This window comes from Orbicella faveolata, unplaced genomic scaffold (genome assembly GCF_042242905.1).
Source record: "Orbicella faveolata isolate gen_17 unplaced genomic scaffold, um_ofav_v1 contig_46, whole genome shotgun sequence".
Taxonomy (NCBI): Eukaryota; Metazoa; Cnidaria; class Anthozoa; order Scleractinia; family Merulinidae; genus Orbicella; species Orbicella faveolata.
The window spans coordinates 985,001-1,001,818 of record NW_028301576.1 but is presented as its reverse complement, the minus strand read 5'-3'; the positions used below and the strand labels follow the sequence as shown (position 1 = coordinate 1,001,818).

The following is a 16,818-nucleotide window of genomic DNA, read 5'->3' as shown; positions in this document are numbered from 1 at the left end:
TTTGTGTATCCCCACAGGGGATACACATATCACAGTGATATGTGTGCGGGGATACACATATCACGGGGATACACATATCACTGTGACAACGGAAATGCTGAACTTGACGCATGCGCATACGTTTTGCCGCGGTGTTGATCAATCGTGTGATTGCAAATTACCTCACCGGTTGTTTGAATCCAAGTTTCTTCAGGTTTCTTTTCGTTACTTTTTGGTTAAAATGGATGTCGAAAAGTTAAGAAGAGACCTCAAAGAAAGCAATCAAGACCATTTGCTGCAGCACTGGGACTCACTAGATGAAGAAGAACAAGCAAAGTTCTTCAAAGATCTCAGAAACATCGACTATGCCAAAATCAACCGGTCGTTTGACAAGACGATGAACGAAGCTAAATCAAGTGAAAAGAAAGACGAAAACCTACAGCCGGTTCCTCCGGAGAAAGTGGGCAGCGTCATCGGAGCAGAAAACCAAAAGAAAGTCGACAGTTGGAGAGACAGAGGTCTGCAAGTGGTCAGCGAAGGTAAAGTCGCCGTGCTGCTTCTTGCTGGTGGACAAGGCACCCGGTTAGGAGTTTCTTATCCGAAAGGAATGTACGATGTCGGTTTACCTTCAGGGAAAACCCTTTATCAACTACAGGCTGAGAGGATCTTAAAGTTACAAGAGCTGGCTTACAAACATGCTGGAAATAAGTCGACGATTCCCTGGTAAGTTGAGATAAATTGCACAAACTTGCTACACTGTGTACACTCCCGAAGCTGTCTATTTGTCATCTGTTCTAATCCAGCCAGGCAAAAACAATTCAATGAAATGGTTACATTGTTTCAAAACGTTCACCGTTTTCTTAGGTTGACGATAATATGTTGTTTTTATGTGCAAATGAATTTTTTCAACTTAAATGTTTGGAGGAAGTAGATTAAAAGCTTATCAAATAATTTTTTTGATAATAATTATAAAATTATCAAATAATTTTTCTTTTACCGGCATTTTAATACTTAGTTACGTAACAACGAGGCATTTTAGTGTTATTAACCTTGGATCAACGCTTAAATTCACTGATAGACGAAAACTCTTTATTATGGCTGTATCCAGGTCTAATAATGAATGTCTAGGCTAGTGAAAAGTTGCAGTTCTGTTCTGTTTATTTACTATCCTCGTGACGATCAAGTGTTTTCCGTTAACCCACAGGCAGCCAACGCTTCGTCTACGATCTGCGTAACATTTTTTCTGTGATAATTAATCTCCTAACTCAGAGAGGGTCCGAAAATATAAAATATTTTCCCAAATAACTCGTTAACTGGCTCCAGCAACACAGACATCTAAAACGTAACACAAGACAAATAAAATAGAAGATAAGTGATTTATAAATTTCATACATTCTTGGCTGAAAATCATAGCACCTTTTGTCAGTAATCATGTATATTCTATACAGCCTGGGCTGCGTTCAGCGAACTTGTCATATTTCTGAGGTCACAAACACAATTATCTTAGTTGCTACCTACAGTGTATCTTACACTTTTTTTAATAATTTATTCTTATTTATAATGTAGATAGGACCCTGCGCATGCTCTGATTAGTCTAAAACCCATGTTTCATCAGAGTATAAAACATAGAAAAAGCGTGTTTTATTGTTTTTTGCTACATCACCTCTATATCATAAAGCAATTGAAGAAGCCTAAGCCGTGTATGACACTGTGATAAAACACTCTGGACATTTGAGAACACTCGAGAACTGTAGAAAATACCCGCCTGCAGCTCGTGTTTTCTACATTTCCTTCGTGTTCTCAAATACCTGTCATGTTTTATCACAGTGTAATACACGGCTTAGGCTTCTTTGTTTATTAATTAAAAAATAATACATGTAATACAACTAGACTGTGTAGCAGACTTTATAATACATACATGTACATAATTCTGTTTTTGTTTGTGTGGCAAATCCAAAAAATAAAATAAAATTAAAAAAATACAGACCTTATTCTCACATGGCATCCTGCAATACCTTTTGTGTTTGGCTAAAAAAAGTCAGAGGTTTTATACAAAGTGATGATATCACATTAAAAAGCACCAGGTAATCTATTGTATTATCTTGAGAAGACTAATCATTTCTCACTGTCCCTGAGGCTTCACATTGTTATCATCTTCTATTTTTTCTCTTTTTAAGGTACATTATGACCAGTGAGCACACAATGGATGAAACCAAAAGATTCTTTGAGAAACATAATTACTTTGGGTTACACAGAGATGACGTACTATTTTTTGAGCAGCACACCCTCCCATGTCTAACAATGGAGGGAAAAATTATTCTTGATCAACCAGGTAAAGTTGCTCGAGCGCCTGGAGGAAATGGTGGCTTGTACGAAGCTCTAGGTGATGACAGCCTTGTTAACATTAGTACCATGAGGAAACGTGGAATTGAGTATGTTCATGTGTACTGTGTGGACAACATTCTGGTCAAGATGGCAGATCCTGTGTTTATAGGATTCTGTATTGATAAAGCAGCAGAATGTGGAGCTAAGGTTGGTAATTTGTTAATTTTTGAAACATAGATACATGTACAGGGGTGTATATGTTGCAGTTAAAAATGTTCAGTAGGTAATTTTTTTTTAACTAGGTAAATTTATTATTTAACTAGGTATTTTTTTTTTTAACCAGGTAATTTTTCTCTTGCTCTGTTTCAGTCAACTAACTAAAAAGGGTTTTAATTTATGGGGTGTGGTTAAAAATAGGGGCCTGGTATTTTTAGGGGGCTCTAAAAAGAAAAGAAAAATAAAAAAAGGAGGAGAAAAATCTCATTTCCTACTCTTCTCTTCATCTCTCCCTGCTCCCACCTACTTCTTCTTCTCTTTCACTATCTCCCTATTCTACGCCTACCTCTTCTTATTTTCCTATCTAATTATTAATTTCAAAGGAAGAAGGAAATTACAAGTACCTACCGTGTGTTGAACCCAAGACCTTCAGATTACATGTCCATCTCGATCTCCACTAGACTACACAGCTCAAGTTGAAAAAATTTCTTTTTTTTCTCCTAATTATTGCTTTTTTGGGTCCCAGACTCACCTCGGTCCAAATATCCAGGTAAAAAAATTTGTTTTAAAATTACCTAGTTAAAAAAATATTACCTAGGTAAAAATCAAATTTACCTGAAGAAAAAAATTACCTACAACATATACATATATCTACAGCAAATATAATTGGCACATGTATACATTCTACAAGTCATGTACATGATGTACATGTGTATATTCCCCAAAAACGAATTAAATATACTTTAGAAATCTCTAACTTTAAGATTTGTTAAAACGAATATGATCATTCACATACATTTTAGTATTCTACTGTATGTCCATGTATGGGTTTTCTTTCTTGGACAGAAAATACATGTATGGGTATATAATATTTGTCTGTCGATGTGAAAATTAAATTCAAGAGCTGTTGATTTACAGGAAAGCCAGGTTACTCTCTTACTCAGTCATATATAACTACTGTAAAGTAAATAAGTGTTGAAAGACTTTCTGAAAGGTCCCAAAATCTGTTTCTGTGATTATATATTTGTACCCTCTAGCTAGATTGTACAGCTGTAGCTAGACAGTTTGTATTTAAACAACTTTTAAAGTTGTTAATAAATTGCAAATGTATTTTGAAAAGTACTGGATACAACTGCATGTAACTGTGAATGCAGACTTCAAAAACCTCCATTGTCAGTGGATTTACTACTTACAGAAACAATCATTTCCAAGAAGAACATTGCCCGCATTATACTAGAGTTCCTCTCCAGACTGTAGAATTAATAATCATAAATGGTTCTTTGAGGTTGTATTTAAAGCAAAGCTTGAAACAAATTGTCAGACTGATATCAACTTTTTGTTTCAGGTTGTAGAGAAAACCTTGCCAGAGGAGAAAGTTGGAGTTGTGGTTAAATGTGATGGCAAATACCAGGTGAGTTTCAATTGATTTATAGGAAGAAGTTATTTTATCCCAATTCATCACCTTCATCATTCTAAATTTTGCAAAACCAAACCTCAGCTGTAAGTCATCGCATGTATAACATGTTTTGTACATTTTACTTTATAATTCGTTGCACATAAGTATGCCTGCCAACACTTCAGATTTCTAAATTTCCCATTTTTCTAGATGGGCTATCAATTGCTAATCAGCATGATCCAAAGTGTTGAATTTTGGGTGGTTTGGGATGTTTAAGTATAAATGTGGCTAAATATCATTTAGGCAAGGTTAAACTCGAGCTAATGCAGCTAGCTAGTGTGCCCATCCAGCTAATATCATTTAGGCAAGTTAAATATGAGCTTATGCAGCCAGCGGTTTCCGTGTTTGGGAGTACGTGACCTGTGGGGCGGCCTTCAGGGGTTTTGCAGGGGTTTATGGTTCATTGCATAGTAGTGTTGTAGTGTATTCTGCTGATTGTTGCGGATCAGTTGCACTGCTTTGCTCGCGAATCATTGCAGATTCTTGCACCCTCTCCTCCCTCCCGTTTTGTTCTTGGTCAGGGTAAGTATTCCCCAGGTAAGTAGATTCCACTGAATTTCTTTCAGTGTGACGGTGCCGGTTAGCGGACGCTCATTGGGTGGTTCCTGCTTTCCAGGGTTGCCATGGACACCTCCTAGCGGCTTATGGCTTTGGCACCCCGCTAACCTTTAAGGCACCAGTTCCCAAGCTCATCTATTTGCGATGAGTTTAATGCCTTTTTGTGGTTGAATCTGTGACTTGAAATGTTCATACTGGGGTTTGGCAATAGGCACCTTTACATTTATGTTGGCATCTGCAGTTTCTAGTTGACCTCTTGGCGTAATGTGTCGTTTGTTTATATCTCTGAAGGACCACTTTGTACATGAAAATTTTCTTAATTTCTTAAATGCACTATTTTTATGACTTTTTAAAATTCATCAGCAAATGTCTGAATTTTTGCTTAGGTATAGAGGTTAATCCTTGGTTTTATTGACCAATCTTTACAATGTTGATGATTACTGGTAATCATGCAAAATGTTTTCACATTATCAATTAAGTTTGGTGATAAATCAAAATGTTTTTCCACCAAATGACTGTACCTATGTGCCAATGAAAAAAATAAATTTTTGTGTAGCTGTTCAGATGGAATCATTAAACAAACATGCATGTAATATTATTCATTTGCATGAAAAACAAGGTTCAATTTAGAAATTCAGTGGTACAGATAACTGGACAAGATTATCTTTGTCACAGATCAGATAACGTCCAGTCCAAACACTGCTCCACTCATGTGCCAAACCAAACTTGATTAAGTTCGACTTTAGAGTGACTTTGGAGCGACGGCTGAATCAGACAGTGTACTTGCGTCGAACTTAATTTGGGAAGCCGGTGGTAACAATTTTCGATGAGAAAATACGCATTCTGAATTCAAGAACTCTGTCCAAATAGAAAAGCTGTGACTAACATTTCGCTGTTATAGCAAATTTAGGGAAGCAAATTCAAACTCAAGGTTCAGTGTTTGTATTTAGACAGGTTTTCTCCTGGTTAATTCGACTTGTTAAAGGGAAATCGCATAACTTGGGCTATTATCACGAAGAAAAAGCAAAAAATGAATTTGCGCGAAAGAAACTCGCTTGTACAGTCCCGTTTCTCTTAAATCGAAGGCATATTTAATTTCGTTGTGCTTATTTTTAGTGATGACTTCGAGCTTCATGCATGACTGGTCATGCCGCTCAATTTTGAGCCAATCACGAGTCCTGTTACAGGGCTCGAAATTGCGACTCACTGGTCGCCAATGTGACCAAAAATTGAGCACTGGCGACTAAATTTTAAGAATAGGTCGCCAGCTGGCGACTCGCGTTTTGTCCGATAACTAAAGAAAACCACGACACAACTTAGGGAATCAATCTGATATGGTAGCTAGTATACAACTCACCTTTCCGTCCCCAGTAAAATAATGTCTGAATATTACAAGATAATCGAAAAAATGTATTTCGTTGATACTGCGTTCGCGGCGCGCCATATTGTTTCAGCGGCTTCTTCCGAAATTGGGATCGCAGGCGCACTTCAACGCCACGTGCTTTTTATTTGCCGCGAAAATAAATAAAATGGCGGCAGATGGCAGATACCAATCAGTTGAAGGAATATACGTGAGTTTTTACGTGCGGGGAATGAAGATTCAAGCATGGCGTTGTTTGTCGGCAGTGAAAGGCGGCGAGGAAAGCAAGTCGAAAATAAAGAGGGGCATTTCGAAGAAGTAGCAAAGGGAAAATACGCAAGGACCCGTGTTTGTCTGACAATGAAAACCACGGACTTAAAACGTTTTATGCTTCGCTTCATTTAAAATGACTATGGAGACAACCATCACCTTCGGACCAGAGACATATCACCTGAGAACAACAGTAGCTTTATAACTTTTTTACTTGTGTTGTTTTTAATTGCTCTCGCTCTTCAATTGTGACTTTTCTTGCATGCAAAGTAACGTATAAAATCGTGTTCTTGTGTAAGTTATAATTATATAAAATAAGTTGGCGACCAAAATTTACGATCTGGCGACCAAAATTTTTCCATTAGTTGCCAGCTGGTTCCCGAACGAAAAAGTTAATTTTGAACCCTGCGTTATATGAAATATACATTACAGTAATTTATGCATTAGTTTCGACCCATGAGGAGAACGCCGTATGAATCAGCTGCTGCTCCAATGTCACATAGTGCGACAGACCCTGCCAAATTTAAATATAGTTAAATAAAATTTAACATAGTTAACGACTAGGAGCTAGTCTGGTCAGTAGCGTTTTTATAGGAGGTTGTTAGTGTCTTGGCCATCTGTGAGTGTTTGGTTAGCGTTTGGTGTGTTCTGTAGCGTTTGATATAGTTCAATGAAATTTTACATAGTTTATGACCAGGAGGGAGTCTGGTCAGTAGCATTTTTGTGGGCGTTTGTTTATAGTGCCTTGGCCATCTGTTAGCGTTTGTTTAGTGTTTGGTGCATTCTGTAGCGTTTACAACAGTCATATGGTCATGAGAGCCCTGGGGCTGACATTGTCCAGCGGTATTTTTGGTTAGTACATGTGTTGTTGTCCCATGTGCTCGCAGTGTGTTCATGGCTCTGTTAGTGTGGTGTTGTGGATTGAATTATAGTTTAGCGGTTCTCGGCATTCCCTCCCTATCCCCCCCCCCCCCCCCCCCTCTTTTCAGCCTTTTTTTTTCTTTTTTTTTTTTTCCACCAATGCCATCTGGCTTGAGTGTGACGGGTGCCTGTAGGGGGCTTGGCGCGGGGGGCTTGTTGCTTGGTTGCGGGTTGGGCAGGCCAGTCGGGTGTTGTAGCGCCTTGGGGATGTGACTGCGGTTGCAGCCCCCGGGCTTCGTAGGCACCTTCCCTCCACTAGCGACTTGGGCATTAATATTGTTTGCCACGCCAAACCTAACCTGCCGAACCAAACTGATTCAAACGCGGCTCTTCTGCCGTACTTAACTCATCAGTTAGGTTTGGCGCATGAATAGAGCGGCGTTTGGAATGGGCCTAACTCTGTTCCTACAGTAAGTCTGGTAATAAATGCCACACAGTCTTTTTGAGAACTGCCTGATTGTACATATAACTGGGATTCTCAAGATTAGAATAGAGATCATGTGTGAGCAACAGCCAGTCGACCTCCATTAAGAAAGCCTAACTTGATATACAAAAACCATATGCTGATGACAAGAAATATTTCCACTTGGCTAAGGTCTAGTCAAGATGCAAAGAAGTTAATTCATGTGTAAACTTTTCACAGCTGCACATCTAACAAATTGAATTTTTGATTAATATTAAATTCTCAGCCTTGGCTGAATAATATTACATTTCTTGCACTCATTCATAGACTTGTCCAGTACATTCTCAACTTAATTTGTTTCTGATATAATACATGTAATTCTACAATTTTTGACAACTTACCAATACAGTATATTGCTCTTGTATAAATTTCTGAACAAAAAAAAAAACAATATGTATATGAGGTCAGACTCTGACTGCTCCCTTTATCATAATGAGATTTCTTTAAGCAGGCCTCTTAAATATTTTTTGACTAACATCTAGTTTAAATATTTTGCTTTGGTTGAAGTTAGCCTACACATAATTCAACACACAATCTTCTTCAGTGTGCTATGAATATTCCCATGAAAATGAAACTTGCTGAAACTTGCATGCACAGCACATCACATCATCTGTTGAAGCCGTAACTATTGGACAGGTGTGTTAGAAATCAGAGTCCCATTAACGCACAGGTGTGCATCTTATACGTGCAAAAAAATTAAATGGACGCCCAGTTTTTTGGCAGAGTGCATCCTTGGGATGCAGGAAAAAAGTTCTGACATGTTAGGAAACTGGGTCTGGCGGGCCCTAATCAAAAATCTCTGTGATCATCATGGCACATCTTTTGAGCCACCATTTTGTCACTCGTTGGGTCTTGCCCACACAAAACCTTCAACATTGAGGAAACCTGAAAGTGGCACAGATCGGGGGGATGATACCCAGATGAAGAAATGCAAATTTCGTTCTGAATGGCTGGAGGAGTTTCAATGGTTAAAATATGATTCGACCGATCGAAAAACAAATGAAGTGCAAAGTTTGTCTTGATGCACATGGCTGTAAACCTAAACCATTGCAAACAATAAAACTAAATTTTAGTAATAGGCAAATTAAAGGACCCCTGGAAAGCAAAAGAACTCCCAGCTCTCTTTATAACTGGGGGTCCCAAGCTAGGACCCTTTAGTTAACTATCAAAACTAGTGGGTACTCTGGAAATTCTCCAGTTGTGCTCCTTGTATGCAATTTAAGGTGTTAAATGTTTACAAACTTAAAGGAATTTCTGTGGAATCATGTACTGCAGATGCTGGCTGGCTGACCCAGATGTTTCCAGTCTACCTCAGACCAGATTGTACTCTATAACCATCAGTGAGAGCTTATTCTGGTTTGGTGGCCAGCCATAGCATTAGAACGAAATTGTATTTCTACATGCTACAGTCCCTTGCAAGGTTTCTGGCCAGCTTTAAAACTGCCGATACCCATTTATACACCTGCAGGTGTTGAAGAAAGGTGCTTTGAGAGCAAAACATCTTGCCTGAACTCACTTCACTCACTCAATCCACTTTGTGCCCTTGGGCACATAATTGAGACTATAAGCTCATCTTACATGGCAATGATCACACCGGCCAGGGCTCATACCCAGACATTGTGATCCAAACTGCAGTATGTGCCTCAGCTCCCTAAGTAAACAAGATGGTGACTACATTTATGCAGTGAATAAGCAATGGTTTTGATGTGCAAAGCCCATTAGGGCAATGTTTGTAATATTAAATAAGTATTTTTAATCAGGTTGCTGAGTACAGTGAGGTATCAAAAGAACTTCAGGCGATGAAAGACCCACTCAGCAATGATAAGCTCTTATTTAGAGCTGGAAACATATGCAATCATTTCTTCACAGTGGACTTCTTGGAGAAAATTGTAACGTAAGTGGTAAATATGAATGCAAGATGGTGAGCTTGTTATAATCTCCTTTTTGTAATTCTCTTGATGCAATTATGGCAAATTATTTGCATGTTCATGTAATAAGTAAGTTATTGTCAAACAGATAATATCATTGAAAAGAGAAAAAAATGACGTGTACATGTACGGTTAACAAATTGAAGGTTCTGGTCACTATTTGTCATCAGAGCTGAAATTGTTAAAAAAATGTCAGTCAGCAGCATGTCTTAACATGTCTCTGCCATTTGGATGCTGGTTCGGACTTGCTCTACACAATTTTTCTTGCCACCAGCTTTATGCAATATTATTTTAACAAATATATTTGGCTATCAACTGATAAAGATAAGATAAGATGACTTTATTTATACACGGTTTTTCCATTAGTCAACAAAGTTACTGGACTATCAACCTAACTGCCTAACTACAATAAAAAAAAATCTTAAAAGACATCTCTAAGACTGCTTTGTAAGAAGTGCAGGTTTACTGATGTAAGCACCTTTCTCACTGGCAGCTGCCAATCTCTAGTTGCCTGTTTTTTCAAGTCCTGCTTCATCTCACCACTGCTCATTTTAGTCCATACTCACCTCCTGAGGGATCATGCTGATACATGGGGAAGAAATCCTCAATAAACTACTAAAATGTTCTCAGAGTCAAGAAATATTTAATATTAGTAACTAGTTTGCCAGCTGGGCTGCAGATTAAAATACCGTACAGTGAGAGGTATACAGATCAGAACACTATTTTCTCTTAGAGAAGGTTTACTACCAGAAATTCCCAATTGAGCTATCTGCTCTGACTTAATTAGGACAGAACAGGACACAGTCATTGAAATAATTTCTTTCTCTCCAAATGACAGAACCAGTTTGGAGGACCTAGATTTACTAAAACTGAAAACGGAGCCAGTTACATGTATCTGTTGATGAATGCATACACAAACCTTAGACTGCTCGCAGGCCTACACCTGTACTTGTATATGCCTTTCAGCTTTCTTTGATATGTTTGGAGCAGAATATGTTTCTGCTTTAAATAACACCAGCATGCTCTCTGTCGGATCAGGGCAAATTGATAAATCTGATCAGATTTACAGTATTTTGTTCTTTTCACCAGTTCGGGCCTTCTGGCTGAAGTTTAGCTATGTTGTATGGAGAACCTCTAAGGAGAGATTCACCTCAATTTCAAATACATGTTATACATATGTAGTAGTGTTTTTCTGTACTTATAAGTCTAATAATTTTATTTATGAACATGCCCAGTTGCCCATCATATTTTGCCACAATCAAACAAATCCATCTGGAATAATTTTACACCAAACAGTTTCTTTTTTTTGTAATTATTATTTTACAATAACTGCCTAATTTCTCACGCGCTGATTGACTCATTTTTATCATAAATAAGAGCACAGACGGATAAAATTTTAATTTATGCAAGCTTTCAAGTTCAACTTGCAGCTTTCAAACAGTCAATTTTTTAACCAATGAGATTTTATGGACTTTTTAAGTAGCCAATCAAAAAGCGAGAAAAGCTATTGACAATGTTCGCGTCATTTTGAATAGAATTCACTTCTCTTTGTTTATGGCAAGTTTACGGCGTCTTTTGCCCTCATTTGCTCCCTGCATTTGACCATTTTGGGGTCTTGGTATAAAAAAACAATTGACGTCAGATTTTCATGTGTCTGTCCTCTTATTGATGATAAATTTTGTCATTATATTGTCAAATTTTACTGTGGAACCACTTGCCTGCGGCTCGTGGTTCCACAGCCACTTTGGCAATGTTATGACACAATTTATCATCAGTAAGAGGACAGACGCATAAAAAAACTGACGTCAATTTGTTAAATTGATTATTCTAGGGCCCACTCTGTATGTTCTGTGTTCTCTAAGATTTTGAGCCAGGGAGGCCATTTACTTGTAAAGTAATAGCGTTAAATCACATTGGCCATAGTACATAGAATGCCATTTTTTTTAAGTCTGATCTCACAAGAATGGTATATGAAATAGTTTGTGCATTTCTAAGTCACACCAGGGGTCAAATTTTCATGGCATCATCAGAGTACGGTCATGGTATTTGCTACTGTGTTTCACTGGGTACATATTTCTTTCCTCTTTCAAGGTTATAGATTCATTTTGTCCTCTTTGCTTCAATTTGAAGAAGAGTGTTATTCTTCTTGCTTAGCATTTGCTGGATTCAGAGTAATCTGTTATAATTCTCTGGTTGAGAATTATAATTATTTTTGCAGCTGGCAAGTCAACAAAGTAAATGTAAACAACCAATGAATTGCAGTCACTTTTATGGCTAAACTTACGTTTACATGTTACAAAAACACTTCATGCAAACATAGACCATTTTGTTGCTAACCTACATGAATGTGTGTGTTGTGGCCATTAAGAAAGATTTTTGTGGGTCCTTTATGTTGAAATGAATTTAAAAATAGAACTGTCCTGTTGACTTTTTGGTTTCTTTATTTTTCACTCTTTAATAGGGAGCATGAAAGTTCACTGAGGTTCCATATTGCCAAAAAGAAGATCCCATTTGTTGATGAAAGTGGGAAGAGGTGAGAACAAAATATCAGCTTTGCAAATTTGTCTTTCTACTAAGGTTCCTGATAGCAGAAGGTCTGCCATGAATGACTGCAAAACAAACACACAACAAGGTGCAAATCCTCAAAAGCACCTGTTGTGAACAATTTCAACTTTATTTGTTTCCCATCGGAATCTCACATATCTCATAAGTGGGATTCAGCTGTTCAATACAAAAAATTAATTAATCTAACAATGAAAGCACAAGCTCGCAATGTTAACGAATGACACAACATTTTTTATCAAGGTTGCTTTCAATAATATATTGTAACAAATGATGAGCGCTTTCTCAAAATGTGGGTTCACACAGTTGCCATTGCTACAATTAGATATGACAGCTTTGATGGAATATTGGAAAACATACTGACAAGTCAGCATAATTAATGAGCAAGTTAAGACCTGTAGTTTCCCATTTACTATTTGAGCATTCATGTTTGTTGTTCAGAATAGTTTGTTGTTCAGTGCTCAGAATACTCCTTGCCGAGAATGAATCTCGTGGCCTTTGCACTGAATTTTCATTTCAGAATCATCCCAACAGCACCCAATGGAATTAAGTTGGAGAAGTTTGTCTTTGATGTGTTAAGACGTATTCTGTTTTAAGATGTCCTCAAATTCACTGGATTGACTTGTTCAATGTAATGTAATTTGGAATTTGTATTAAAGATTAAAAGAGAGATTAAAGATTCAGTCTTGGTACAGTGTGTCTATGCCCTGAGACAAAACCCTTGAGAAAAGTTGGGTTATAATTTCATTCAGAAGGTATCTTAAACATGGAGGTCATTAAATAAGCCTACATGTAGTGTGAAACATATTTAGTCTTTATAATTATAGTGGTTTTGGATTCATTTTTAAGAGCACTAGGCATGTACCTTGTATTGAAGTCAACACCCCTACAGCCCACCTGCACAGAGCAGTTTAAATGGTTAATTTTCAGATTTTGGGGTCTATAAGAAGTCAGTACACTGTTATGTTATTGTTTCATTTCAGAATCATCCCAACAGCACCCAATGGAATTAAGTTGGAGAAGTTTGTCTTTGATGTGTTTGAGTTTTCAGAGTAAGTTCCCATTAATCTATAGTGTAACAGTTAAGATTGTGGCAGTTGCCTCATCTGAAATATACTAAAATTTATAATGAGAAAAAAAAAATGTTGTTGCATTTTGAAGTATAACCCACGTTGTTACAGCCACCCTTCCCTCCCTGAATGAAAAAGGTTCATTGGAATATCTAAGATTAATTACTAACAACAATTTTAATATTTTGGGTGTTTCATATTCTATGGTTTGTATAATATAATAATTTTTATTAGTAAATTGGTACTCATTTTATCATTAAGTTGTGTTTACCTGTAAATAACTAGTTGTTATCATTTGTATTTTCGGTTGTATATAACCTTTAAACAGAAGCATGTGAATTCTTTGTATCTTTTTTATGGTCAATAAAAATGCAACTAAAAATTAAAATATAAATAAATTATTTATTTGCAATAAGTAAACATGTGCACGTTGTAATGTCTCATTGAATTTTCTGCCATGAATTCTACATTTAGAAAATTAGCTGTTTTGGAAGTTGCCCGAGAAGATGATTTTTCCCCACTCAAAAATGCCAGAGGTTTGCCATCTGAAAGTCCAGAAACAGCACAAAGGGATTTGATGAATTTACATTATAGATACATAATCAAAGCTGGTGGTAAATTCATAAACACCAATGGGTAAGTTCTTTGATTTCTACAAGGAAACAATTCTTAATTCAAATTTAAATTACACCTTGTGCATGTGAGCCCCCACCCCTCTTCCAAAAACCAAGCCCTCCTGTAAGTAAGCCCCCCTCCCCCATCTCAGGGGCAAAGATACATGTATTAAGATGGATTCCGCCCAAAGTTCAAGCAATGAGTAAAAGAATTGTTTACTAAAAATCTACTGATAGCAGGGTAACTTTTGGAATACTAACTAAAACAACTCAATTAAGTTCATTTCTTTAAGTGACCCCCACGGTTAAATTCCACAGCATTCTTGAGAAACTTAATGTCAAACATCGTAAGAATGCTTGAAGTGTGTGTTATTGTGTTTTTAACTAAAGCGAAATGTCTGTTTTAAGTGAAATATGGATAACTTCAAGTTCAGTTTTCTCTTGCGTGGTCAGCTTGAGAGTTTAAGTCTCGACAAGTTCTTCTTAACTGTATTCAAAATAATACCATGCCATGAGGTTTTTTTTGGTAACTTAATTTTTGCCATTTGTCCCTTGCTGTGGAAGCTTAATTATCCCAGTTTCTGTAAGCGCAGCTTGGAGTAGTGGTTTGACTTCCCCCTTGATGGGATGCTAGACCAAACATTTAGAACAGATTTTAAATCCCAATATTCATAGTTTGTGGCTTATCAAAGACATTTTAAAGTTCCTTGGTGTACTTGACATGTGCTACAGTTCAGTTGTACGTGAATGTTGTAACACACAGATGAATCTGAGATTTGTCTGAAGATGGCTGCCAGTTCAACCATAAACACATGTTATTTCAAATTGCACTCTGACATTGACTGCATATATTAGTATTGTTTACTCCAACATCTTGTTATGCTTGTGAAAAACAGTGTTCTTAACAAAAAGAAAGCGTTTTATTTGCTGTGCTCTTATTAATTGAAATCCTCTAGATACACAGACCCAGTATGAGCTGTTGACGTAATGATTGCAAAAGCAAAAAGAATTAACATTTTGATATTCAAGAGATATTCCTTTCTCATTTACTTGCGAGAACTCTTAACAATTATGGAAACAATTGCCTGCAGCTCATGTTCGCAAAGCATTTCTCATTTTCCCCAAACTTCCACTCAGTTTTCTGGTAAAAATTTAATTATTTTGATAGAGACATGGCAAAAGTTCTTTAATTCTTACTACTATTAATAAGTGTTTAATTAATGTTTTGGTAGTAGCTAAGATTCATTGAATTAACTTTGTCTTTTTTGCCTTGCCCTCAGGAGGACCTCTGTAGTTTGTGAAATTTCCCCTCTACTTTCCTATGCTGGAGAGGTACGTATTTCGTACTTCACTTTTTATACACCAAGCCTAGTCAAATCGCGTTGAAACACATGCAAAAACTTACAAATGATTGTAACATTACTAGATACATGCAAAGTGTTTTGTTAACATTACGTGAGCAAGGATGGGGAGGGACAAAATGTGTGAAAAAGTAGTATTTCAACAAACATGACCTGAGGCTTGAAGCTTCAACCATTTGATTAAGGACGTTCGCGCGAAAATTTTCCAACATTGATTTTTTTTTGTTTGAGACTTTTACCACTGAAAGATGATGAGTTAGTTATGTCAGAAATGTAAAAAAAATGGGGGGTCACCGACTTCATTTTGGAGAGAACATGCCCGGAAGAACGCCCTAATCTGAAAAAAATCGGGCTTCGTTAGCTTTCGTTTTTTGTATTACTTGCAAACTGCCCTGATAGGATATTGCAAGTTAGGAATGTGGATATAGACGTAGCCTCAATTGCAAGCTAGTTCCAGTCCAAAAGCCAAGAAATACGAATATGGTCTTTTGAAGGTTATCAAAATGTGAGTTATTTGTTTTAGGGATTAGAAGATGAGGTCAAAGGCAAGGAGTTTTCAGCCACAGAGAAGATTTATCTTATGGCTGACGAAGAAGAGAAAAATACTGAACCAGCTCATAAGAAAAGCAGAGAGTGCTGATTGCATTCTTGGTGATGAAGTAATTAGAGTCAGAATCTATTGATACAGACACTAGCTTATGCAAGTACATGATGATTAATCTATTTTGTATGTTGCACTCTCAAGCATGAAAATATAGGACGATACAAGAACTGAAAAAAAAAATAATAATAAGCTGCTGGTCTGGGTTATTCAAAAGGTGGATAATGCTATCCAGCGGATAAATCACAATCCAGCAGATAGTGTGACCAATTAGAGCTCACTGTCCCAAAATGATCCCAGAGGACCTGGTGTTGTCAAGGCTAATGTTCAGAACCTAGAGTGTGGATTTTGAATTGTTTTCTCATTATTTTGTCATAATCAATTGCTTTAGGTAGTTCATGAGATTAAAGGTTTTGATCACTTGATAGCGCAGTCAAAGTCTCTATGTAATACAAAATTATCCCAAAAAGTATTGAAAATTGTATGGAATGCAGTGGGGGAATTTTTGTGTTGCTTACGGGAACAAGATGCAACTCAGGTCTCTATACTGTACATGTAAAACTGCATTTGTTGATGAGAAAAACGTTTACTTGTGAACAGTCCAAGTTAGGTTTGTAGCCTCATACCTGTTTCCTGCCAACAATAGTTTGACTGTTCTTAATTAATCAATTTTTGCTTTTCATTTTTTATAGTGATGTGATTAGTTATTTAATAAAGTAGATGTAGATAAGAAAGATTAAAAGTATTGTTAACCGGCGGTTATCAATACTTTTAATCTTTCTTGTCAAGTGCTTTAATAAGCATCTCATTATTCGATCTCTTAGATGTAGATAACCTTTGTAGCAGTCTTTTCCATCTCAAGCGTGCGAGAAACAAAAGGGAGGCACGGAGAGGAATACAAAGGGTTGGACGCAAAATTGTCCAAGGCAAATAGGAAAGGTGGGGGCAAGGAAGGGCCCTCCCCTCCCCTTCTTATGTCTTTTTTGTTACGCCTTTGCGTGCTTCTCAAGCTTTGGTTCACCTCGTGCGCTTGGGAAGGAAATCACTGGCATGCGGACTAAGATAAAGCTGAATTAAGTAGTGAAAGAACAACTATAGGGTAATAATGGAAAAGCTAAAAGCAAAGTGGATGAA

The 16,818-nt window shown here is 37.1% G+C and overlaps 1 protein-coding gene across 1 annotated transcript in view; it reads left to right on the top strand.

The window, feature by feature from the left end:
- Window positions 1-98: 98 nt before the first annotated feature.
- The window catches only part of LOC110067998 (UDP-N-acetylhexosamine pyrophosphorylase-like), a 17,866-nt gene continuing 1,146 nt past the window's right edge, over window positions 99-16,818 (top strand). The window contains exons 1-9 of the mRNA XM_020775357.2: window positions 99-702; window positions 2,157-2,511; window positions 3,866-3,931; window positions 9,309-9,442; window positions 11,938-12,009; window positions 13,022-13,090; window positions 13,583-13,744; window positions 15,003-15,054; window positions 15,607-16,818. The exon at window positions 15,607-16,818 is cut by the window's right edge and continues 1,146 nt beyond it. Coding sequence (XP_020631016.2) covers window positions 221-702; window positions 2,157-2,511; window positions 3,866-3,931; window positions 9,309-9,442; window positions 11,938-12,009; window positions 13,022-13,090; window positions 13,583-13,744; window positions 15,003-15,054; window positions 15,607-15,723 — 1,509 coding nt within the window. The 5' untranslated portion in view covers window positions 99-220 and the 3' untranslated portion in view covers window positions 15,724-16,818. The remainder of the gene's footprint in view (window positions 703-2,156; window positions 2,512-3,865; window positions 3,932-9,308; window positions 9,443-11,937; window positions 12,010-13,021; window positions 13,091-13,582; window positions 13,745-15,002; window positions 15,055-15,606) is intronic.